The sequence below is a fragment of the Ambystoma mexicanum genome, chromosome 14 (genome assembly GCF_040938575.1).
Source record: "Ambystoma mexicanum isolate Mex_15411 chromosome 14, UKY_AmexF1_1, whole genome shotgun sequence".
NCBI classification, from domain to species: domain Eukaryota; kingdom Metazoa; phylum Chordata; class Amphibia; order Caudata; family Ambystomatidae; genus Ambystoma; species Ambystoma mexicanum.
The window spans coordinates 148,560,370-148,585,044 of NC_090940.1; the positions used below are offsets into that span (position 1 = coordinate 148,560,370).

The following is a 24,675-nucleotide window of genomic DNA, read 5'->3' on the forward strand; positions in this document are numbered from 1 at the left end:
TGCCCGAAGCCTTCGGTGTCAATGACATCGACGTTTTCGAGGCCAATTACAAGAAGTTTGGCACCATCTGCCTTGGAGATGTGTTTCACACCCGTTGTGAGTTCAGAACAATTGAGAACTATGTCCTCAATTATGGAAGAGGGAGAACTATCTGAACAAGAAGACACATTTGAGCTGCAGGGACCTGCAACCCCAGTTCAAGAGGAGTTCTCAGAAGAACGCAGGTTAAAGGATCTCCATGATTCCTTACATGAGCCAAGTGGGTTAGACACTTCCCCTGAGGTGGAGTTCGCTAGGCCAGACCTGGGGGAGCATGCTGAAACCCCCTATAGAGCTTTAATGGCCAGGATCACAGAATTTATGGGGTGGTCAACACCTTCACAGGCTTTCCAACAAGATGACCTTACGGATATTCTTGATAAAGGTCCACAGGAGGATCCTGTAGTGCCCCTTCATAAAGCTCTTCAGAGGAAAATCATGACTAACTGGGGAAACCCCAGATGTCGTTCCGGTACTTAATAAAAAACTGTCTACTAAATACAGGGTATCTTCTGCAGACCCAGAGTTTTTGTCAAAACACCCATCCCCAGAAAGTCTGGTGGTACAAGCAGAATCTTCTACTGATGTCAAGACTGCTTACCCTACCGTCCCACAGGACAGGGACGATAAGAAATATGATGCTATGGCAAAGTTTTTTCGGCATGTAGCATGGCGTTAAAATCTGTTAATGCTACTTGCACCCTTGCTAGATTCAGCCATACACTTTGGGAGTGTGCTTCTACAGTGGCTGACTGCATCCCGGAGAGAGAAGAAAGTGAGGCGTTCCTGAATATCATACAGGACGGTAAAGACGCCATGTGCGAATCCCTCCAGACGGGCATTGATTCGGCTGACAGTATCAGCAGAGCAATGGCGGCAAGTACAACAACCAGGAGATTTGCTTGGTTGAGAAAGTCTGGTTTTGCCCCAGATGTGCAAGCCAGGCTCTTGAACATGCCACTCGATGGCTCTTCTTTGTTTGGGAAAAAGGCGGATGACCGTTTAGAAAAACTGCAAACATCAAAGGCAACAGTAAAATCCCTAGGCACTGCGATCCGTCAGACACCTTTTCGTCCCACAGGAACCTCTGCGAGAGGCAAGTCCTTTCGCTTCTACTCAGCATTCAGAAAAGGTAGAGGACGACCGGCTCAAAGGGGACAAAGAACTACTACCCGAGGTGGACGGGGTAGATATTCAAAAGCCGCAGCAACAGCAGGTGCCTCTTTACCATCTGCATCAGCCTCCCCAAAACCACTCTGAGGACTTCCCTCACAAGACACCTGTAGGAGGCAGGTTAACTCAACATCTGGCGGAATGGCAGGCTATCACGTCAGATGCTTGGGCATTGGAAACAGTTGCCCCAGGTTACTGCCTGCCTCTTCTACGCATACCTCAGTCATCCACCGGGGATCAGCTCCCAGAAAGCTCCAGATCCGCTCCTCTTGCAGGACATTTTAGACCTGCTAGAGAAAGGAGCCATAGAACCGGTACCTGTAGCAGAGAGGAACAAGGGCTGGTACTCCCCTTACTTTTTCATTCCAAAGAAAGACTGAGGACTGAGACCCATCTTGGACTTGCGAGAATTGAACAAATTCTTCAGCAAAGACAAATTCAAGATGGTAACTCTTTCTCAGATCCTTCAGGCCCTTCAGTTCCAGGACTGGTTGGTATCTCTGGACCTCCAGGACGCTTATTTCCATGTGCCTATCCATCTCAAACACAGGAAATACCTGAGGTTCGCAATTGGCAACTCTCACTATCAATTTCGAGTACTGCCATTTGGGCTGACCTCTGCCCCGAGGGTCTTCACCAAGTTAATGTCTGTAGTGGCTGCAAGTCTAAGGAGGGAAGGGATTCACGTCTACCCCTACCTGGACGATTGGTTGATCAGGGCTGTATCTTCGGAACAAGCTCAGATCCAGCTAAATCATGTTTGCCTCTCCCTTCACAGACTGGGCTTCTCCCTCAATTTAAAGAAATCACAGATACCATCGCAGAGACTCCAGTTCATTGGAGCGATCCTGGACACTTCCCTGGGAAAAGCCTCGCCACCAGAGGTGAGGGCTCAAGATATTCTACAGATGGTTACCAAGTTCCAAAATGCCCAACGTCTCCCAGCCTTTGACTTTTTGATGTTGCTAGGCCTCATGGCATCCTGCATTTTCCTAGTGCCAGAGGCTCACCTGAGAATGAGATCCCTCCAGTGGGCACTGAGGACTCGGTGGTCACAATTCTCAGGAAGAATGACAGATCTTCTTCAGGTTCCCGACAGGGTGGCTCGAGACCTTCAGTGGTGGGCCTGTCAGGAGAACATTCTGAAAGGAGAACAGTTTTGGCAACCCTGGCCGGAGATAACAGTAGTCACGGATGCCTCACTCACGGGGAGGGGAGCCCACGCCAACGGCTTGACCATCGGCCGTCGTTGGTCTCCATCGGAGTCCAGACTACATATCAACCTGTTAGAGCTGAGGGCCATCAGACTTGCGCTGAAGGCGTTCTTGCCAGCTGTACAAGGGAAGAATGTCCTGATAATGACGGACAACACAGTGGCCATGCATTACCTCAACAAAAGAGGCGGCGTAGGATCACTACCCCTGTGCAGAGAGGCGATGCAGCTCTGGTTTTGGGCAATCCAAGAAGGGATCTCTCTATCGGCAGTTCACCTAGCCGGAGAGAAGAACTTGACAGTGGACGCTCTGAGCAGGCAGAGCACAGTCTCCCACGAGTGGGAACTAGCTCAGGAAGTCCTTCAAGAGATCTTCGCCCTTTGGGGAACCCCTCAGGTGATCTGTTCGCCACCAGTGTGAACAGGAAGTGCGATCTGTTCTGTTCAAGGGAATTTCTCCCGAGAGGAGCTCTGGGAGACGCGTTCATAGTGGACTGGGAGTTTCCGCTTCTGTACGTGTTCCCACCAGTCCCTGTCATTCCTCAAATGATCAGGAGGTTGAGGAGATTCCGGAAAACCATGATCCTAATTGCCCTGGATTGGGCCAGGAGAACGTGGTACCCGGACCTTCTAGACTTGTCCATCTGCCCTCCAATTCGACTCCCACTCAGAGAATCTACTCTCACAGAAGGGAGGTCAGGTTCTCCATCCAGACATCAAAACCTTCACGCTTGGCTTCTGAAAGGCTGAGGTACAAGGATTGAAAACTCCCTGATGTTATGGAGGTGTTGCTTTCGGCAAGGAGGCCAGCAACAAAGTCTTTATCCCGCTGCCATTGGAACAGATTTTGCAGCTGGTGTAGAGAAAAGAATATCAACCCTTTTTCATGTGGTACACCAATGGTTTTGTCCTTCCTACTCTATTTGGCGAATTCAGGCCTTCAAGTTGGCACCATTAAGGGCTATCTCGCAGCGCTATCCATCTTTAAGCGCACTGCGGAAGAACCATCCTATTTCAAGTTACCCTTTGTAATACAGTTTCTAAAGGGGTTAACTAACGTTTATCCCCCAAGACCATTCCAGGTTCCCCAATGGGATTTAAACTTAGTTCTAACTTTCCTGATGGGCACACCTTTCGAACCACTCCATTCTTGTTAGTTAAGATTTCTTACCCTTAAAACTGTTTTATTAATAGCACTTACATCTGCTACAAGGGTGAGCGAGTTACCAGCTCCTTCTTGTAAACCCCCTCATACAATCTTCCACAAAGACAAAGTTGTCCTGCAAGTGAAGCCTAATTTCCTCCCAAAGGTGGTTTCTGAATTCCATATCACTCAGAAGATTACCCTGCCATCTTTCTATCCTCCTCCTCATCCGGGAAAAGAGGAAGAGAGGTTACACAGGCTGGACCCTAGAAGGGCTTTAAGTTTTTACATCAGTAGACTGGCCAGGATAAGACAAGCAGACCAGCTGTTTGTAGGCTATGCAGGTCACAAGCCGGGGTTACCAATAACTAAGCAGACCATTTCCAGATGGATCATTCTAGCCATTTTGGAATGTTATAAACTGGCAGGAAAAGAGCCCCCTCAAAATCTTAGGGCTCATTCGACCAGAGGTATTGCAGCTTCATCGGCCCTCAAGAGGAGTGCCGATTAAAGACATATGTGCAGCTGCCACATGGTCGTCCGTCCATACCTTTACACGATTTTACAACTTGGATTCCTCCTCCAGTCAAGAGACTAGGTTTGGAAGGGCAGTATTGCACTCTATTCATCAATAAAAGGAAGCATGAAGTCAGTACTCCCACCTCCAATAACAGAATACTGCTATGGGAGCCTATCTAAAATAAGGAATACGTCGGAGGACACAATCCCTTCGAAGAACAAGTTACTTCTTACCTTGTAACGTTCTTTCGATGGGATGTTCCTCCGACGTATTCCTTATCGACCCTCCCATCTCCACAGTACTACTTCCCTTGTTGCAGCTTACGCTCCTTCAGGGTGATTAGTCTAGTCCAGACAGAAAAACTGTGGGCTACAAAACGGAACTGAGCAACGGACGCTGCGCGCGGCCTTTATAGGCAGGATGACGTCGACGTCGATACGGCGGCTGTCGAGGGACATCGACTCGGCGGAAGTCGACGCGCAGCGCCCTCTAGAGAATTTTCCGAGGCCAGCAAAGCTGGAAGGAGATATCTAAGATCAGGAATACGTCGGAGGAACATCCCATCGAAAGAACGTTACAAGGTAAGAAGTAACTTGTTCATCTGCCCTCTGTATCTGCTTTTGATCTGGTGAATTGGAATCCTGTAGTTTTGTGTACAATTGTTAGTACGCCCCTTGCTTGCGATGAGTAGTCTGTTGCGATACGTATCTGGCCCCAGTTCTGTGCTAATATTTCAGTGGCTTTCTTGACCGCATGTGTCTTGCAGTAGAAGGAAATCTATTTTGTATCTATTTGCATATGCTAGGATTTTTCTTGCTTTGATGGGGTTCGCCAACCCTCTGATATTCCACGTCAGGAGCCTCAGGCCCTAGGGGTTCTTTCACGGCCATGTATATTGCGGACTATTTTCAGTTCCATGTTTTGACTTTCGTTTGCAGTTTCTGTACGCCTTGCGTTCGACAGTTTTTGTTATATGTAAGCTTTTAGATCCCCCAACTAGCCCATTTTCCATAGTTTTCTAGTTTAGGTGGATAATGGGTTGTAATCTTGTCTTGTTCAGTAACTTTTGATTGGCAACAGGCCTGTCCCTTCCCTTCCCTCCCTCCGCCCCCAACTGGACAGTGTATTACCTTGTGTGAACTGCAACTTTTGCAACTGCGGGTGGCTGTGTTTTGCCATTTCCTTACTGTACGTGACAAGTCGCCCCTAGAAGCTCTTGCTCTGAATCTTTAGCAAGTTGATATTGAACACATATGCTAACATTTCTGTTTCTCCCTTCTGATCAAGTGTTGGGTCATGCCAACTGGTCCTTCTTGCTTGTGGGGTGTGGGGGGGGTAGGGGGTCGGGATGTTCCGTTCTATGTAGCGCATGGCTTCATCCGCTGGCTCGAAAAAATGTGCCTTTCCAGAATGTTGGAGACAGAGCTTTGCCAGGAACAACATCGCATAGGGTATGGACGAGTGCTTTTTTAACCTGATTGAATGTATGACGGGCAGTCTGTACTCCGGTAGAAAAGTCAGGGTAGGAACAAGTTACTTCTCCAGCATGGGGTCTGGCATGGATTCACATGCTCATGAATATTCCCCGCCGTCGTCAGGCTGGGAATCCTCGGTAAAGAAAAAACCAGTATCAGTTTCGTTTCTGATCTGTCTTTCGTAGTAATAACCAATCACTGGTCTCTGCGTCATACTGACCACAGCCAATGACTGCCCTCTACCTAAGCACCGCCTCTGGCAGCCATCTTCAGATTTTTACCGCACGTTCATGTGTTGGGATCCTCGTGCTATTGCTCTCGAGCGTTAGTGCTATTTTTTCGCGCTTTTTCACAAAAACTTCGATTCTTTCGGTCAAAAGAGCCTCAAGCTCCACCGATCCTACATCCGATCAACGGGGACCCGTGTCGGATTCATCTGTGCCCCTCAAGGGTGAAGATTTCGTCGAGCTACACTTCGGAGGACTCCAGAAGCTTCTCAGGCCCGGTCTCGGAGATGGCCCAGGAGAAGGGAAGCTCGACGCCCGGAAAGCTGTTCAGGGCCTGCCCTGGATGCCAGCTGCAGAACGTCTTCAAGGAGGACGAACACTCTTTCTGCCTTTACTGCCTTCATGGGGACAAGACGCACGTGGAGAAGGACTGTGCGTTTTGCGGCAACATGTCGGAACGGACCATGAAGGACCGCCATCAACGTCTCGCCAGCTGGCTGGAGGGTAAGAGCCCGTCTGGCGAGAAGAAGAAGAAATCTGAGCGGTCTTCTAAGACCTTTGAGGGCGCCCCGGCGACGGGGGCCCAACATAAGGCCAAGCACCGCGAGTCCGCTGGCACCGGGAGCGCCGAACGGTCGGGCTCTACGGGCGCCAGGCAGGGCGCACCCTCCCCGGCACCATCAACCACGAGCCAACGCTCTGGGTCGGGTAAGAGGAAGGCCGAGCACCCGGCGAAGCTCCTGGAGAGACCCCGGTCGAGCTCTAAGGCAGAGGAGGAGCGTGGCAGTGCCCCCTCCCTCAAGGATAAGGCGGTGAGCGCACCTAAGGTGGTGAAGGCCTTGATCCATTCGACCAAGCCCTCTATCGAAACGGTCGCGGCGGCCCTGGCCCAGCCTGTGGAGGCTGCACCAGTGGTGGCGGCCTCGGGGCCCAGAATCTCCCTGCCTCCTCGGAGGGAGTCTTCTTTCGTGCCCATCGATAGGACCCCCGTGAAACCCTCCGTGGGGAAGAAGGGGGGGCAGGGCGTCGTCATAGATTCGGCCTCAACCTCAGAAGAGGAACTGATCGAGGTCTTAAGCCACGGCCTAGGCGTGGAACAAGACCAGCCCGTCGGAATGGGCCCCGACGCAGGTGACGACGACGACATCGTCGAGGATACCGACGGGGCCCCTGCTCGCCCGTCGGATTCCCCTCTGCCAGCGCCGCAAGACAACTCAGCGGCCATTTTGTTGGCTATACAGTCCTTATGCTCCGAGATAAGGACGAGACTACCGTTACCGACGGAGGAACCTCTCCCGTCGGGGGATCCAGAACCGGGACCTTCTGGTGTTCCCCCTACCAAGAAAAGAAGGATCCATCCACCGCCTCCTTTTCAACCGTCGCGCCCCGTCCAGCCCTCCTCCCCGTCCACCCGAGGGGATGATACGGGGACTGACACGGCAGCGACGGGTACGGACGACGAGGCATACGACGAGGATTTTCCGTCGTCGCCTCCCACCAGGGCTTCTCCGCCCGACGAGATTGGATCGTTCCACTCAATGATCGCCAGGGCATCCGAGCTTTTCCAACTCTGCCCTGAGGAGAAGAAAAAGGAAGGCTTCCTTTACCAACGACGCGAGACCAAGAGGAAGACGGTCCTCGCAGTGCCTCTGTTGGACGACATTTGGGATGAGGGCCTTTCCCTCCTCAAGAACCCTTCCACGACGCCAGCGAAAAGAGACCGGTACGAGAAAAAGTACCGGGTCCCGGACTCGGCCCCCCTATGCCTCCGGGCGCAGCCTACCCCGGACTCCGTCGTCTCCGCGGCAGCCAGGAAGAAAGCGGGGGGGGGTGCGGCCTCCACGTCGACTTCCCCGCCGGACGGCGAGGGAAAGAAATTGGATGCCATGGGACGCAGAGTCATCTCGTCGGCGGCGACGACGATTAAAGCGGCCAACGCCTTGGCTATCGTGGCCCGCTACGACAGGGAACTCTGGTACAAGATAGCTCCCCTGCTGGATTTTCTGCCGGACGACAAGAGGGCGGAGGCCCTTGAGATCCTGCAGGAAGGTGAGGTGGCCTCGGACCACGCCATCACCGTGGCGACGGACATCGCCGACACTGGGTTCCGCCAGATGGGCAACGGCGTTTGCCTTCGACGTCGCGGATGGCTCAAGGCTACGGACTTTCGACAGGACGTCCAGACCAGGGTCCTGGACATGCCCTTCGACGGGAACAACCTGTTTGGGAAGACAGTGGACGATTCCCTTCAGGCCATCAAGGCGGATACTGAGACGGCCCGGGCCCTTGGAGTACTGCAGCAACGGCGGACGCCCTTTCGGAGCGGCGGAGGCAAGGGCGCCTCCAAAGGTTCCGGCGGCGGTTTCGCTTCCTACCGTCAAGCGGCCCGCTCGTCGTCGCAAGAGGCCTACAGAGGACGAGGCAAGTCTGGCGGCCCCCGCCGTCGTCGCCAAGGAGGCCAAGGCGGCAAGGCCGCGTCCAAGCAGGATTGAACCGGCCGTGGGGTCGGGCCCCCACCGGAGCACCCCGGTGGGAGGCCGGCTGGCGGGCTTCGTCAGCGTGTGGGAGTCCATCTCCACCGACCGTTGGGTGCTGGACGCCCTGGCCCGGGGCCACGCGCTCGAGTTTCAAAGAAGGTGCCCGCGCGTCCCCCCCGTGGCCAGGAAAGAACTTCACGTCCCTCAACTTCTCCTGGAGGTAAAGGCGATGCTCAGAAAGGGCGCCATCGAACTCGTCCCAAAGAGGCTTCGGGGCTCCGGAGTCTACTCGCGTTACTTCCTCGTGAAGAAGAAGACGGGAGGATGGCGCCCCATCCTGGACCTGCGACGCCTGAACAAGTTCATCAAGGCGCAGAAGTTCCGGATGGTCACCCTCCAGCACGTCCTGGGTCAGCTGGAGGAAGGAGACTTCCTATCGTCGTTGGATTTGGAGGATGCCTACTTCCACATTCCCATCCTAAAGGGGCACCGAAAATTCCTCAGATTCGTGGTCCAAGGGCGTCATTACCAGTTCAAAGCCCTTCCCTTCGGACTGCGGTCGGCACCCAGGGTTTTCACCAAGTGCCTCGCACCGGTGGCGGCGCAGCTGCGCCGCGAGGGGATTCACGTCTACCCCTACCTGGACGACTGGCTCATCCGCGCCAAGACGAGGGAGCTCGCCGTGGTCCACACGGCAAGGACCATCCAACTCCTCACGGACCTGGGATTCTCCGTGAACTACGCCAAATCCCACCTGGTGCCCGCGCAAGTCGCACTGTTTCTGGGAGCGAGGCTCGACACAGTGTCCCTTCTGGCCTCCCCGTCGGAGGAGAGGACCAGGACCATCTTGGGCAAGGTGCAACGGATGTTGGTGGCCGACGCGGCCAAGGTGAGGTCCATCAAGTCCCTCCTCGGGATGTCTTCCTGCATCTACCTCATTCCCATGTGCAGGCTCCGGATGCGCCCGTTGCAAGAGTTCCTGGATGCGCGCTGGATCCAGACGACGGGCAGCTTCGAGGAAAGGATCAAGCTCGACGAGAGTTTCCGACGAGCGATACGGTGGTGGGGCACCCGCGCGCATCTGACGGCGGGCATGGACTTCCAGACCCCAGCCCACCAGGTGACACTGACCACGGATGCCTCCCTAGAAGGGTGGGGAGCGCACACCGAAAATCTGCACGCAAGGGGACTCTGGCTCCCGACGGAGAAGTCCCTGCATATCAACGTCCTGGAGCTCCGTGCAGTGTTTTGGGCCCTCAGGTCCTTCCTTCCGTCCCTCAAGGGCAAGGTGGTGAGGATCTTCACCGACAACACCACCACCATGTTTTACATCAGGAAACAGGGCGGAACCAGGTCCCCAGCGCTGTCCAAGGAGGCGCAGGACCTGTGGCATTGGGCCGTCGCCCAAGGGATTCTTCTGGTGCCGTTTCATCTGGCAGGGATAAAAAACACCATCGCCGACTCACTCAGCAGGGAGCTGCGCTCGTGCCACGAGTGGGAACCAATTACAGGATCTGGTGGATCGCCTCTTCCGACGGTGGGGCACACCCCAGATCGACCTGTTCGCGACGGCGACGAACACCAAGTGCCGGAGGTTCGCCAGCAGGTTTCCCCAGACGAGGAGCATGGGCGATGCTTTCTCGTTCCCCTGGGAGGGCCTGTTCCTCTACGCGTTCCCTCCCTTGCCTCTGCTAATCCGGCTCGTCAACCAGCTCAAGAGGTCACGGTGCAGGATGATCCTCGTCGCACCTGCGTGGCCGAGGCAGATATGGTTCCCGGACCTTCTGGACTTGTCGGCGTCCCCGCCAATCAAGCTGCCGGCGGACGCGGATCTACTCTCCAGGGAAGGAGGCGCCATCCTCCACCACGACCCGAAGTCGCTGAACTTGCAGGCCTGGCTCCTGCAGCGCTAGAGTTTGGAGGATACGACATACCGGCCGATTGCAGAGAGGTTCTTGCAAAGGCCAGGGCGTCCTCGACTCTTAAATGCTACGGACACAAATGGAAGAGGTTCTCTGTCTGGTGCTACGCACAGAAGATTAACCCTCTACGGATTACGGCTCCCCAAGTGCTGCCGTACCTGCTGACGCTGGCCAAAGCTGGTCTGGCACACGCGTCCATCAAGATTCATCTTGCTGCGATCTCCCGATACACCAGAACCACGGGCCGGACGTCCTTGTGGTCTCATCGTCTGGTGAAAGAGTTCATGAAGGGACTGTTCAGATCGTTCCCGCCGGTGAAGGCTCCGGCCCCGGCGTGGGAGCTCAACGTGGTGCTGACCAAACTCATGGGACCCCCGTTCGAGCCTCTGCACTCGGCCCCGTTGAAGTTTCTATCGTGGAAAACAGCTTTTCTCGTGGCCATCACCTCCGCACGACGAGTGGGAGAGATCCAGGCCCTTTCCTGCAAGGCCCCGTACTTGACTTTCCACGACACGAGGGTAGTGCTCAGGACGCACCCCTCCTTCATGCCCAAGGTACCGTCGGACTTTCATCTCAACGAACCCTTGGTGTTACCTGTGTTCTTCCCGTCGCCTTCGTCGCCGGCTGAGAGGACTTTGCACTCGCTGGATGTAGCTAGAGCGCTGAAGTTCTACGTGGACCGCACGAAAGGTTTTCGGAAGACGTCACAACTCTTTGTGAACTTTGGACCTGTCAATCAGGGGAAGGCTCTCTCGAAGGCTTCCATCTCCAGATGGCTCTCCGGCTGTATCATGTACTGTCACCGGTTGGCAAACCGACCGCTGCCTGGCCGTCCGAGAGCCCATTCCACCAGAGCGATCGCAGCTACCACGGCGTTCCTATCTGGTGTGCCCCTGCTGGACATATGCAGGGCTGCTACGTGGAGGTCGACGCACACCTTCACGAAATTCTACTGCGTCGACCGGGATTCCAGGGAGGAGTCCAGGGTCGGCCAAGCAGTGCTGCGCAACCTGTTCGCCTGAGGTGAGCCTGGTGAGGAGGTAAGATGCTTAATGTTGAGTTGATGTGATGCTTAATGTTGAGCCTTTGCCACCTCCCGTGGTTGTGCATGTGTGTACTGCTATGTATTCTTTATTCATGAGCATGTGAATCCATGCCAGACCCCATGCTGGAGAAGGAACAAGTTACTTACCTGTAACTGTTGTTCTCCAGCATGGGTCTGGCATGGATTCACATGCGAACCCTCCCGCCTACCCCTCTGCGGCTCTTCACTTGGTCATACTGCCACTTCACGTGCTTCCAAATCTGAAGATGGCTGCCAGAGGCGGTGCTTAGGTAGAGGGCAGTCATTGGCTGTGGTCAGTATGACGCAGAGACCAGTGATTGGTTATTACTACGAAAGACAGATCAGAAACGAAACTGATACTGGTTTTTTCTTTACCGAGGATTCCCAGCCTGACGACGGGGAATATTCATGAACATGTGAATCCATGCCAGACCCATGCTGGAGAACAACAGTTACAGGTAAGTAACTTGTTCCTTACATCCTTAGTGTAGAGGAAGTCCCAAATAAAACCTGCAGTCCAGTCGCCCATCTTGAAGTACCAGGAACGTACACACCAAAATGTGACGTATGATGAGCAGATAAATCAGCAGTGAGCCGCAGTAGGGCTCTGCCTAGTACCTATCAGAAGAGCAACACCTATTGAAGTACTGATACCAAGAAAATCATGGACAGTGCGGTATCCATTAAGGAAACTTTACCAGCAAATGAGACAAAATGAAGATGGCCCAAGTACAGTCCCGGAAGAAACCAAAAAGGTCTTGATGGAAGACAAATGGTGACGTCACGAGGACCCGGACTGCCGTACAAGTTGAAGAAATGACAACCAGAGAATGATACCCAGAGACGAAATGCCATGAACCTAGAAGGGGAGAACGATGTTTAAGTACAAAGAAGCTGAAGTTGTAAACAGGATGAAGATATTCCACCAGCTAACACTTGTACATACGCTTGGAACCGCAAGAAAGCTAAAAAAAACAATGCAGCTTGCAAATGCTATGTAGAAGAATAGTGCGGCAAGCGCCATTATACATAATCTACCTCAAAACGAAGCAAGTATTCTAAGTGTAATTCCACTTTGCAACAAATCAGAATCAACCCAGGTTACTGAAGGCCGAATGAGCAGAGATTCTTATTCTAACAAAACGAGAAGAGACGGCTGAATCAAAACTCGGCTGATGCAACTCGTACCAGGAGAGCCAAGGTCATAAATAGAAGGCACAAACAGTAGCTACTTATAATTGAAACTTAAGAACAGAATATCCTGTCTCTGAAAGGTCAATATAAGGAAGCCTAGGCAGGTGGCAAGACGAATAAGGATCAAATGCACAAATTGAGAGAAACTAGGCAAATTCACGGTGCCTGCATCACATGACCATCCAAGCGAGGAGAAGCATGAGTTCACACCTACGCTTGGCATCCGCCCATGAAGAGATCGGAACTTTCCCAAACAGAAGATGCAGTTTCAAGGCTAACCACAGTAACATAATTGACAGTTGTTGAAGTGATGATTGATAGTAACCTTCATTGGAGAAAGGCCGGGTAATGGAGGGACACCCTGCACCTGGCTGACCGTTCTGCGTGCTGCTAAGCAAAGTGGAAATGTATGCATAGGGTTGATGCCAACCCAATCACAATGGAGAAAATCATCTAGGGTCCTATAGTTAGTAGAACCAATGGGACGTCGTAATTTTAGTGATGTTCACAGTAGTCCTCGTTGAAGGAAGGGTTTGAAGCCCACCCACCTGGCGGTGTTTACCCATTCCCCTCACTCTGTTACCATATACAGATTTAGTACCTATATTAAAGTTACCTTTTCCTAACCAATAGAATTGCATGTTAACTTTTGAGTTGCACGTAAATGATAAGTTGTTGCATTGGAGTTGAAGCAAGGAGGACAATCGCATCACTGCAGATTTATCTGACTCCGTTTTTTTTACTGGTCATTAAACTGACTCCCTTTGCCAAACCATTGAGTTGTCCTTATTGATTGGTGTAGGAGTAATAGATCTGCACCCCCATGCATCTCATGGGTGCATCTATCTCGTCTTAAAGTACTTTTGGACCAAGCCTCGGCTCTATGGTCCGGCCGGGGGTCCCCAGAGTACATTAGGTTTTACGCACCTAGTATAACTGTGTTGCGACAAAAGTAGTAATAGGTTTTTACTGCACCTAGAATAAGTGTTTCACTAGTCACCAAAAGTATATTGTCCAGTTGTCTGAAGTGATTTGTGCTAAGAATCATTATATAACTGGAAAGTTATACTGCCCTCACATTACTGAATGTATTTGTAAAAAGTAACCATTGGATTTTACTCCCCAAGAATAGGCTTGACCTATACTGAATTTGTATGACAAGGTATTGACTTCATTAAAACTACTGTGGGTACTTCAGATATAAGGTCTATACTTGGGTTTTCGTACTTTCAACTATAGTGTTGTGTTTTTATACTGTGATTTCATGTTTTAGTGCTTACCCCTAGATTTAGCTGGGCCTACTTGTATTTAAATAAATCCTTTATTTTTACAATACAAAGTGTTTCAGTGTTTCTTTGGACCATTTGTATTACAATTTAATGTGTACTGATTCTACAGCCCTCTCTCCCTCCTAAAATAAGCCTGGCTGCTCTGTCTAAACTACCATGAACTCGGGTGGTAGCGCCTTCTACTGAGAGTGGAGTCTTGTACTGCCTCGGTTGAATGGTTTTACAAAGCACTTAGTTGCACTTCAGAAAAACTGTCCTACAGCCCTTGAAGTGTTCTATTTTCTACAAACATTTCTACAAACATTGTGCAAGATGTTTTACCTACCTGCAAAGATCTTCAGCTCCCCTTGTCATTGTGCAATTAACATTGGCTCTCCTGGCTCCCTAAGAGACTCCCCTTTACCTCTGACTTTGTGCTTTGGAAAGCATTTAAAAGTACTTGACTGTTATTTGTTAATCTTTGTATTATTCCTCTTTCCTTTCTTTTTCACCTAACTCAGCAGACACCCCCCCCCCAGGATTTTGCGGCATGAAATAGCAAATTTTGCGGCACAAAACTTTGTGGCAGCATTTTTGCAGCACAATTTTTGACTGGAGGGTGCAAGATTGGTACATTGCAGGAAAGAAGCTGTGTGCAAGGCTACAAGAGAGCCCAGGGTGTCAATATATATCTTTTATATCAAATAGGAAGAGTCCTAGATGTCTCTGGTTTGGCAGAACAGCGTTTGTTTTGGCAATGTTTTTTGGTTTAATGTGCATGCTTACTTAATATTAACATTATTAATAATTATCAGTTGTAATGCTGAAAATATTCCTCTTCTATGTTCCCCAATCCCGCAAACACCCACACACCTCTCACCCAACACACCTCACACGTCTCACCAATTCCCCATCACGACTTGTATTTTTGAACCTCACGCTCAGTCCTACACATACTCATATGTTCTGTGTCACTGCCAAGTCACAATTTGCACTCTCTAGTCCCTGCCAAACTCCAAATCATACTCCCAACTCGCACTGTACGCTCCCCAATTCCTCCCGCAGTATACAGTCCTTCATTCGTGCATGCTACTTTTGCATCTTTCATCCTTTCTCCCATTCCATCACTCTTCCCTCATCCTTTCTCCCAATCTGCAGCCCACTACTACCCCTGAGCCCACGTTCCTTCCACCTTCTGTACCTCCGCTCTCCGAATTCTTGCCCAGCACCCCACTGCATCTGCTCTGCTCTTGCCCTCTTGTGTATAGGCACGTTGTAAATGCCATATCATATATACACTGCAACAACAAAACAAAAACACAGACTCGCGCATCAGCACAAGACGACTACTGGCCGCATACACCCCAGGCCCAGCCGACTGAACCACCGGGCTGAGGCTGCCAACAGCACATCACTGCAATCTTGCCCTTTTCCAGCCTCCACTCACTAACCCACCCTCCCTCTTTCAGAGCGCCAGGGGACCACTCCGGTGGTGATAGTGCGCGGTACAAATGACCTTTAACATATATCACTGCTTCCCCCTCTGACCCGCTGCTCTCCCTTTGCGTTCTTAACCACGCCACAGCTCACCCATCACTCCCCTCACTCCTTTCTCTCACATATTGTGACCATTTTTGAATTTTTGAAGAAAATTGTAGATTTTGTCCTAAAAAATGGGGCCTCTAAAAATAGAGCAGAAGATGTGCTGTTTTTAGTTGAGCCATTTTTTTTAAAATGAGCAGGCCACCTTAATCTCAAAGGTGACGCCACGCATTTCCACGGGGCAGAGCTGTAGCGCAAAATGCTCTCCCGATAATGGTCTGCAGGCTCCCCGTGCATTTCACCGTGACTGGCCCTTAAGGGTACTGCCACTGTAAAATGGAACCCAAAAAAACACATTTCTATCCCATTTGGGGAACAGAAATGGAAGTGAGACAGCAGCTGTCACTCTTAAAAATGTTTTTTTTTTTTTTAACTATTGCATGAGTCAGTAAGGTCAGTAAAGACCCTGTAAAGCAGTGGCACCCCTCGTGCACGTATTTAAAGTGGGCACATAGTGGCCTACAATTTCTGTACATTTAAAAGCGCATCTTGCTTGTCAATATGGGATGCGCTTTTAAATGCGCAGAAAAGCCATCTGATTTGTGCAAAGGGGTGAAAAGGACATCTGAAGGAGCGCATATAAGAGGCGTCCATTCAGATGTCCTTTGTGGATCAAACCGCTTTTTTTTTTCTCAAGTGATGAAATGTGCTTGCGCATTTCATTTCTTAAGTACAAAAATTAAGAGTTGAGCCCCTTGAGTTACTTTTTTTTTTTCTTTTAAAAATCGGTTTGTGGGTGTTTTTGCAAAAACTGACGTTTTTCGCTGCATTTTGTGGGATCGCAAAATCGCTATAAACTGGAGGGTCTGACTCCCTATTGCTCTACATGTACCAGTGATAAATCAATGTCCTAGCTATTTAAGTCACCTGACGGTGTAGGAAGTGTCTGTGCCATCCCTAATTGGTGTCATCTGATTTATGAAATTTAGTGTGTTTTGAAGTATATTTACGTGTTTTTCTCCCTTTCTGAAGAAGGCTTGTATAACTGACTGTGATAAATGTATAATTGTTTTTATCAAGAAACCTTGCATGTAAGTGTTTATTTGGTTAACTGTATTTGGGAAACTGTGTCGCAACCTTACTGCACACATTGACCCCTCTTGAGATGAGCCTGGCTGCTCGACTGCACTACCAACCTGTGTAGTTCAGACTTTTACCAAAGGTTGGGTCCCTATTGCCAGGAGGTCAAGGTTATTGTTGTGCACCCAAAGGGTACTGCATACAATCTTGGCTAACCGTGGCAAATTCTATGGCACTCAACACAGATAAGACAATCTTCTTATTGCTTCTAATCGGGTTTAGAAATCTCTCCCCGGAGTATGCCACCTTCTCCCTTTCTAATGTTAACATTCCTGTAGCCAAGGGTGTTAAAATGCTAGGCGTAATGCTCGACTGAGCTCACAATGAGGCAACAAGTAGCCAAGAGCCGTGCCTCTTGTGGTTGGATTAATAAACAGAAAAGTTTTGTGTCTGTTCCTCTCTGTGAACATGTCCATCCTAGCCTCCACCCTGGTCAACTCGAGGCTTGACTATTGTAATACTCTTTTGTCGGGCACTGCTCAGTCCAATCTCGCTGCCCTTCAGGTCACACAAAATGGTGCGGTTAGAGCAGTGCTAGGCATTCCCAGACTGCAGTCTATCACCGAAGCCGGACGAAACTTGCACTGGCTGCCTGTTAAGCACTGTGTCTCCTTTAAGATCTTGATACTCACCTTTAAGTGCCTGACCCTCGCAGCGCCCTTCTATCTTCACAAGCGCATTGAGTGTTATTTGCCATCACAATCTCCTGGGCCATTTGACCAGGCTAAACTTATCCAACCCAGATTTCGCTTACCCAAGTTTGGGAAGACAATGTTTGATGTCCTGGCCCCTGCCACCTGAAACTCCATCCCCTTGGATCTGAAAATGACCATCTCTTGCTGACTTCAAAAAGAAGTTGAAAACTTTTCTCTTCAGCGCTCCCTAGTTCTAGTTTCCACTTTTTCTGATGCGCTTCAACTGTTCTGTTTTGTCAGCTGTTTGTTATCTGTGCGCTTTGAGGCCCTCTGGGGATCTGGTGTTAGTAAGAATTTAAATATAAATAAATTACAAGGGTGAATCGCACCATCAGAAATATGCTCTAACTTTTTAAGTAGGCGCTTGAATCTGTTACACAATCACTAGTTACTAAAGAATTGTACTTCATAAATTGAAATATTTAGAATATGCACCATTGTTGCGCTTCTAATGTATCCTATTTTTTCAGGAAATCTGGATGAAGCTAGAAGAATTCTGAAATCATTTGAAGAGTCTGTTGAAGGATTAGCAATGGTCCGTTTACGAAGAGTAAGCCTAGAACGAAGAAATGGGAACTTGGAGGAAGCTGAACGCTTACTTCAGGAGGCCATCACAAAAGCCAAAACCAATAATGAATCCTCATTTTATGCTATCAAACTTGCTCGACATCTCTTCAAAGTTCACGGGGATCTTCCAAAAGCAAGAAAAGTGCTGCATGAAGCTATTGAGAGAGACCAAGTATGTGGTGGTAGTTCCTTTCCATTTCAGTCTGCTAGATGTAAAACCTAGTTTGTGTAACTTCATGAAGCCATAATGCTTCACAATTCTCATTTAAACCACTGAATTGCCTCTCCCGCTGACTAGGAAATTGCACGCTACATTGTCAGTTAAAATTAATCCCATGGATAAACTGTTTTTTAATGTATGTTTCATATGTATAGTTTAGTGTTTAAAGGTTTGACCGTGTTAGTCCAGTTTTCAAATCCAGCAAAATTCAAGTGTTGATACCTTTTGATTGGACTAACTGAAAATGTTATGCTGATATGGTAGATGCAGAAGCTTTTGATGTTGCATGCACTTTATCAGATTGTGGTGCCACGTTAATATGAGCAAGAATGCAAAAATGCATGCAGCCCTAAACATTCTAGAAAGACTCCAAACTGCATTAGCTACTTGGAATTCAGTCCTGGGTAGCCCTTTAAATAAAAGGACAACAGAATAGGGGATGGAGTAACGGACACATTCTACCGTATGGAAAGAATTCTTGACCTCTGTTCAGGGAAATGATTCTTTAAATGTTTTGCGTTTAATGTATCCAAACACTCGAGCACAACACGCCTAATCGGTGGGACACAGTATCCAAATAATTGTTGCTGTTGTAGAGAAGTAAAATGAGTGGGCAGGACTCTTTTTTTTTTTGTAAGCGGGGGCCTGACTCTAGAGGGTGGGTGCAATGAGAGAGTAAGACATATTTTTACACAAAGTGCCGTGGCACTGAAAGTTTGCATCGTTGAGCTCATGGTGATCTGCACATTCGTGGGTTAGTAAGCATCACTCTGCTTACTAACCCACGAATGTGCAGATCACCATGTGCTCAACGATGCGTACTTTCAGTGCCACGGCACTTTGTGTAAAAATGTCTTTTTGTTAGTGTAATTAAACATTTCTTTTGAGATAATTCGTGTATCACAAGGTGATTTTGTCCTTTAAGCTAGCAACTATCTAGCTCTGCTGCAATACAGTGACCCCACGTCACGCTTTGGGTTAGGGTAGCCATTGACACTTCTCTCTCTCTCTCTCTCCTGTTGTAGAGAAGTTCCAAAATGTAAGATTCAAAGACTCCGTTTAGGGAAGGGGGGGGGCTGGGGGTAGAAGAATTTTTTTCACACCTTCCCCACAGTTTAAAGTGTGCACGTTTACAGTGGGCTCATTGTTGAATAGAATTTCCTTTTTTAGTGTACTTCTCCCCACGTTAGACATGCACACCAAAGGCACTCTTGCACGTATTTATATAAAATTGTATATTTACAATATATACACCAGAATCACTTTAAATACTTTAGACGTTTACACTAGAACACTTCGGAATTCTTGAATACACTTCAAAGGATACTTTCACTTTTGTGTTTGGTCGGGGTTACATTCGTAGCAACGTTAGAAAGGGAAAAGACAATGTTATTGTATTATCAGTTTATTACGCGTACGTGAGTTTTCTAACAGTTTATTACATGCGTTTGTAAATGCATACTGTATAAAGTTACTTTAAGGGTGTAACATTAGCCTGGTTCATGGTTGTAGAGGGGGTTTCTTAGTGCAGCAAGTCTTTTATGTCCAAAAACGCAACCCTAGTTAAAGGCAGTTTATTGAGGGCTCAAATTCTTGATTAAAAGCAGAATACGAAGAGTTCCAGATTATTTCTTCCAATCTCTAAGTTAACAACTAACAAGGGAGAGTGTTAGGCAAGATTGTATGCAGTACCCTGTGGGAGACTGCACCATACCTATCCTCTTGGCAATAGTTAACCCAACCTTTGGTATAAGCATGTACTACACATGTTGGTAGAGTGACTGAGCAGCCAGGCTTATCTCAAGAGGGGTCAATGTGAGCTGTAAGGTTGTAACAGATTCACAGTGACAAGTATCCAAATAAACACTTCTCAAGGTTTCTTGATTAAACAATTATTTATTAATTTAACTGTCAGTTGAATAAGCCTTCTTTAGAAGGGAGGAATTATGTGACACAAAAATATACTTCAAAATACACACTTGGTTTCTGTAAATCAGTAGATACCCATTTGGGATGGCACACACTTCTTACACCCTGAGGTGACCTTAAATAACTTGGACACTGTGGACATTGATATTTCACTGGCACATTTAGAGCAATACCGTGTTTGGTGTCAAAAGGTTTTGGGACTAACCCCCCAATGCAAAGTAATTCACTTTCCCAGCTACACAAGTTATAAAATGTGTGACTTTTGTTTACGGCTAGTCAAAGCACAAAGTTTGAGGATAGAGTATTTAAAGGAGCCAGGTCAGCCAATGTTTTTTGAGCAAAAGACTAGCTGAGCTGAAGCACTTCTTGCAGGTAAGTGAAAAGTCTTGCACTGTGTTTTAGAAGTCTTTTTAGAAAATTAAATCACTGTAGGGCCACAAGATGGGAGGCTTGTGAAGTGCAAAGCTGCTAGCAACTCTGCAAAAGTAACCAAGACCAGTCTTGACGGAACTAGCAAGGCTACACAACAAGAGGTAAGTGCCCTTAGTTTTACAGTACCTTTGGTTTGAAGAAATTGGTTCCAGGTGGCTTCTATTCTGTGTAGGTCTTCAGATCCTGTTGTTCCTGGGCCTCGGTTGTGGGGACAAGAGGAAGGACTGGGGACTCCTGCACTACGAGTTGGTTGTGGCAGCAGTGGGCAAACTTCAGATCAGCGGCACTTCTTGGTTTCAGCTTTTCTGGACTCTTGCAAATAGCACTACTGTGTTTCTAGAATACCTTAATGCACTTTACATGCATCTGGGGGTCCAGCACTCTGTCGGGGTGGCTCAGGGTAGGTCAGTCCAGCTTCCTAGGAGTCCGGAGGATCTTCCTGGAGCTTGGGTTCGACTTAAAGACACCCACTCGATTCTGGTGTTCCTCTCCCTGGCACTCGGTTCCTGCAGCAGCAATGGAAGTACAGCCAGCTCAGAGAGGATTTCCAGAGGAGTTCGTCTTGGGGTCGATTGGTCCCACCAACCCAAGGGATAAGTTGTCCTTTGCAGGGCTTCTCTAGTTAAGGCGAATTCGGAGCTTCGGCAATTCAGCAGGGCTTCACCGGGCAAACCAACAGTCCAGGAGTTGCAGCAGGCGCCTTCTTCGGATTCCTTCGTCCAGTGGTCGACTATGCCTTCCAAGCAAAAAGCCTTGCCTTTTTGTGCAGGGTTCTCCCATTTATTTGCAGCCTAGCTGTGAATCACACAGCATGGTGGCTGTCCTCAAAGGACAACCAGTCAATCTCCTTTGGGTGCATTCCTGTAACCAAGGGGATTAAGCATCGGGAGTTTCTGGCATCACCCTCCCCTTCCTGCTCTTGCCAGACACGCTGAAGCCAGAGGTGGGCTTCACTGATGAATCCCACCAAAGACCAAACGAACAAAGGGACCAAACATGGGTTGGCACGCAGAGTAAATCTCAAGAAGGACCTTTCCAACAATTAATGGCAAAAGACGACCGGGGCCGTTTTAACAAAATGGGCACTCATGGATGGTTTTCTGCAGCTGAAATTGCAGCCCGCGGTAGAAACACACAATGATAGGAAAAAGTAAGCCACTGCGACCAGCCATTAATTGTAGAAAGGGTAACATATAAAATGTTACATGAGAAACTAGACAAAGGGGATACTAAGTAACGCCTCCAGCACCCTATTGTAAAATAGTGTGTGCTAGGTCTAGAAAGTTACATAACGTAAGTAAAGTAAATTTCACTTCACTGCTCTTGCAAACAGTAGTTTCACCAAGAGAAGGTATTTAAACCATTGGGAAATCGAAGAGACTTTCCTGTGCCACTGCACTGAAGGTGCTGTGTGGCACAATGTAAAGATGATGCATATGGAGTTTGACCGACTCCAGAGTCCAAATCTCAGAAAAATACATGAGTGGGAAAAAGGTCTCTCTCCAGGTTAGACATTAAAATGTGCTAAAGTCCAGCAAAAAGAGCTGGGGGGGGGGGGTCTCTAAGGTAGAAGAGAATTAGCAAATTTCTGAGAATTCTGTAACGCCCATCTATTGATATAGGTATTAGGCAAAGTTTGTATTCAGTACCCTCTGAACACTACAAACAACTGACTACAGGTATAGGAAACCTAACCTTTGGTATAAGCTTGTACTACACAGTTTTGGTAGCGTGTTGAGCAGCCAGCCTTATCTCAAGAGGGGAAATGTGAGCTGAAGTGGAGTTACACAAAGATGCAGTTACAGGTATTCAAAAACTTACACTCGGTTTCTTGAATAAACAATTAATTTATCAGTCAGTTAGAATAAGCGCTCTTCAGAAGGGAGCAATATATTAGCACTCAAATACACTTCATGAAATATACACTCTTAATATCTCTAAATCAGTAGATTCCCTTTTGGGATGGCCCATAGGCACTACCTACATCCTCAGGTGACTTCAATTGCTAGGGTGCTGTGGACATTAATGGATCACTGCTGCATTTACAGTCATATGGTAGTAAGTCAAAAGGAAATGATTTAGAACATACAAGACACCACAAATATTCTTAGGCAGGCCAATACTTTTGGATCCCCTGGAAAGAGTCATTCAGTACAATAGGCTAAACCAAAGTCAATGGGCAAAGGTCTTATATAGGATGAAGCACCTCTGGTAGGTAAATGGAAAAGTCTTTGCACAATGTTTTAGAAGTCTTTGAAGAAAAGAAGAATCAAATGTAGGGCCACAAGCTGATTAGACTTATGAGTGTTAGAAGATGCAAGCAACTCTACAGCAAGACGGATGTTTTCTCAGAATTTGTACAGTACCTTTAAAATGAAGAAAAAATGCAGCAGAGGACTCCTGTTCCTGTGCTGCTCTGCAGGTCTCACTGTTCCTGGGCCTCAGTCGTGGGGACAAGAGGGTGGACGTCGAGACTCTTGCAGTGCACTGGGACGGTCATAACTTCCAACCGGCAAACTTCACTTTCAGTGGCTGTTCAGTGTTTCAGCTCCTCGTGTCTACCGCAAATAGCAACACTGTGGTTCCTTGCTGTCGATATAGACTTTCCTTGCTTCTGGGGTCCCGCACTCTGTTGAGGGGGTTCGGGCTCGGCCAGTCCTGCTTCCTGGGAGTCCGCAGGATCTTCCTGGAGCTCTTGGCCAGCTTAAAAGCAACACACACAATCTGGTGTTCCTCTCCTTGGCTATACAGTTTCCAGCAGAAACTCTGTGGCAATACAACTAGCTCCGAGATGGATGTCCAGGTGGCTTACTTTGGAGTTGATTGGTCCCACCAACTTGGGGAGAAGTCGTCCTTGCAGGGGCTTCTGTCCATGCGAACTTGGCGTTTCGATACTGCAGCAGGGCTTCACCGGGCAAACATTCCAGGAGTTGCAGCAGTCGTCCTCTTCAAGGTCTTCCGTTCCTTCGTCCAGTGGTCGACTGCCTTCCAAGCCAAAAGACGCACTTTTTTTTTTTTATTTCTCTCCCATTCATTCCATTCTAGCTGTCGGTCACCTAGCAGGGTGGCTGGCCTTGCCGGACAGTCAGACGGCCAGTCACCAGAGTGCATTTCAGTCTCCTAGGAGACGAAGCACAGGGAGTTTCAGCACCTCCCTCACTTCCTGCCTACCCCAGACACCCTGGAGCTAGAGGCGGGCTTCACTTGTGAATCCCGCCAAAGGCAAAGCGGACAATGGGGCCAAACCTGGTTTGGCGCGCACAGTAAATCTCAAGAAGGACCTTTCCACAAAGAAATGGCGAAAAAAGAAGACTGGGCCATTTTGACAAAAATGGCGCCCTTGGGTGCTTTACTGCTGCTGTAAATGCAGCCCACAGTAAATGCACACCATGGTAGTTCAAGAAACCACTGCCATTCAGTGAGGAAAGGGGTAACATAACATTTTTTTCATGAGAAGCTAGACAAAGGGGATACTAGTTTACCCCTCTAGCACCCTATTGTAAGATAGTGTGCTGGGTCTAGAAAGTTACAAATGTAAGTGAAGTCAATTTCACTTTACTTCTCTTGGAAACGGTAGTTTATCCAAGAGAAGGTATTTAAACCTTTTGGGCGTCTGAAAGAGTTCTCTGGGCCACTGCACGGAAGGTGCTGTGACTCAATGTAAAAGATGACTCCTTTTACACAACCAAACACCACAGACACCACAACCAAAAGAAACGGTGTACATAATTACCTTAAAATACATGAGAGAGTGGGGGAAAAGGGTCTTGCTCTCTCCAGGTTTAAAAATCAAGTCCTCAAAATCCAGCAAACTTGCTGGGGGTCTCTAAGGTGGAGGAAATTGGCACATTTCTGAGAATTCTCCCTAACCCGTCTTTGGTACAGTGACTGAGCAGTCGGACTCCTCTCAAGAGGGGCAAATATGAGCTGTAGCATCGAAATCCACTTATACTAGAGGTTTTCTAGTAAAATAATTAACCGTCAGTTTTAAATGGGCATTCTATAAAAAGGGCAATGTGGAACAATAAAAATACACTTCCTAACACGTTCTCAGGATCAAGAGAAGTGGATACTCCATAGAGATGCTTCATACACGCTTCCTACACTGAGGTCACTTCAGTTACTAGGACAATATTGGCATTTATATATCACTTTTGCATTTGGTAAACTAACATGTTCTCAGAGCATGTGAGCACTTTTCAATCTCGCAGTGAAGTCTAGAAAGAATCTTTCCCTTTTAATAACACTTTCAAACAAGTTGCCTCGAATGAGAGACAGTTGGAATCAAATTCACTGGGTCAGAAGAGTCTACCGGGAGCAGTTCAGCCTAAGTCAATTTGAACAATGTCTATAGGGCTGCGGTACTTCTTAGATGGCACAAAAGTATTACACAAAGTTAGTCTGTTTTGTAGATCACTGTTGAGCCACAAGA

General features: G+C 48.4%; 1 protein-coding gene across 1 annotated transcript in view; it reads left to right on the top strand.

Annotated features, from left to right (window-relative positions):
• Positions 1-24,675, top strand: part of PRPF39 (pre-mRNA processing factor 39) — a 481,116-nt gene that overhangs the window by 331,055 nt on the left and 125,386 nt on the right. The window contains exon 10 of the mRNA XM_069638752.1: positions 17,566-17,834. Coding sequence (XP_069494853.1) covers positions 17,566-17,834 — 269 coding nt within the window. The remainder of the gene's footprint in view (positions 1-17,565; positions 17,835-24,675) is intronic.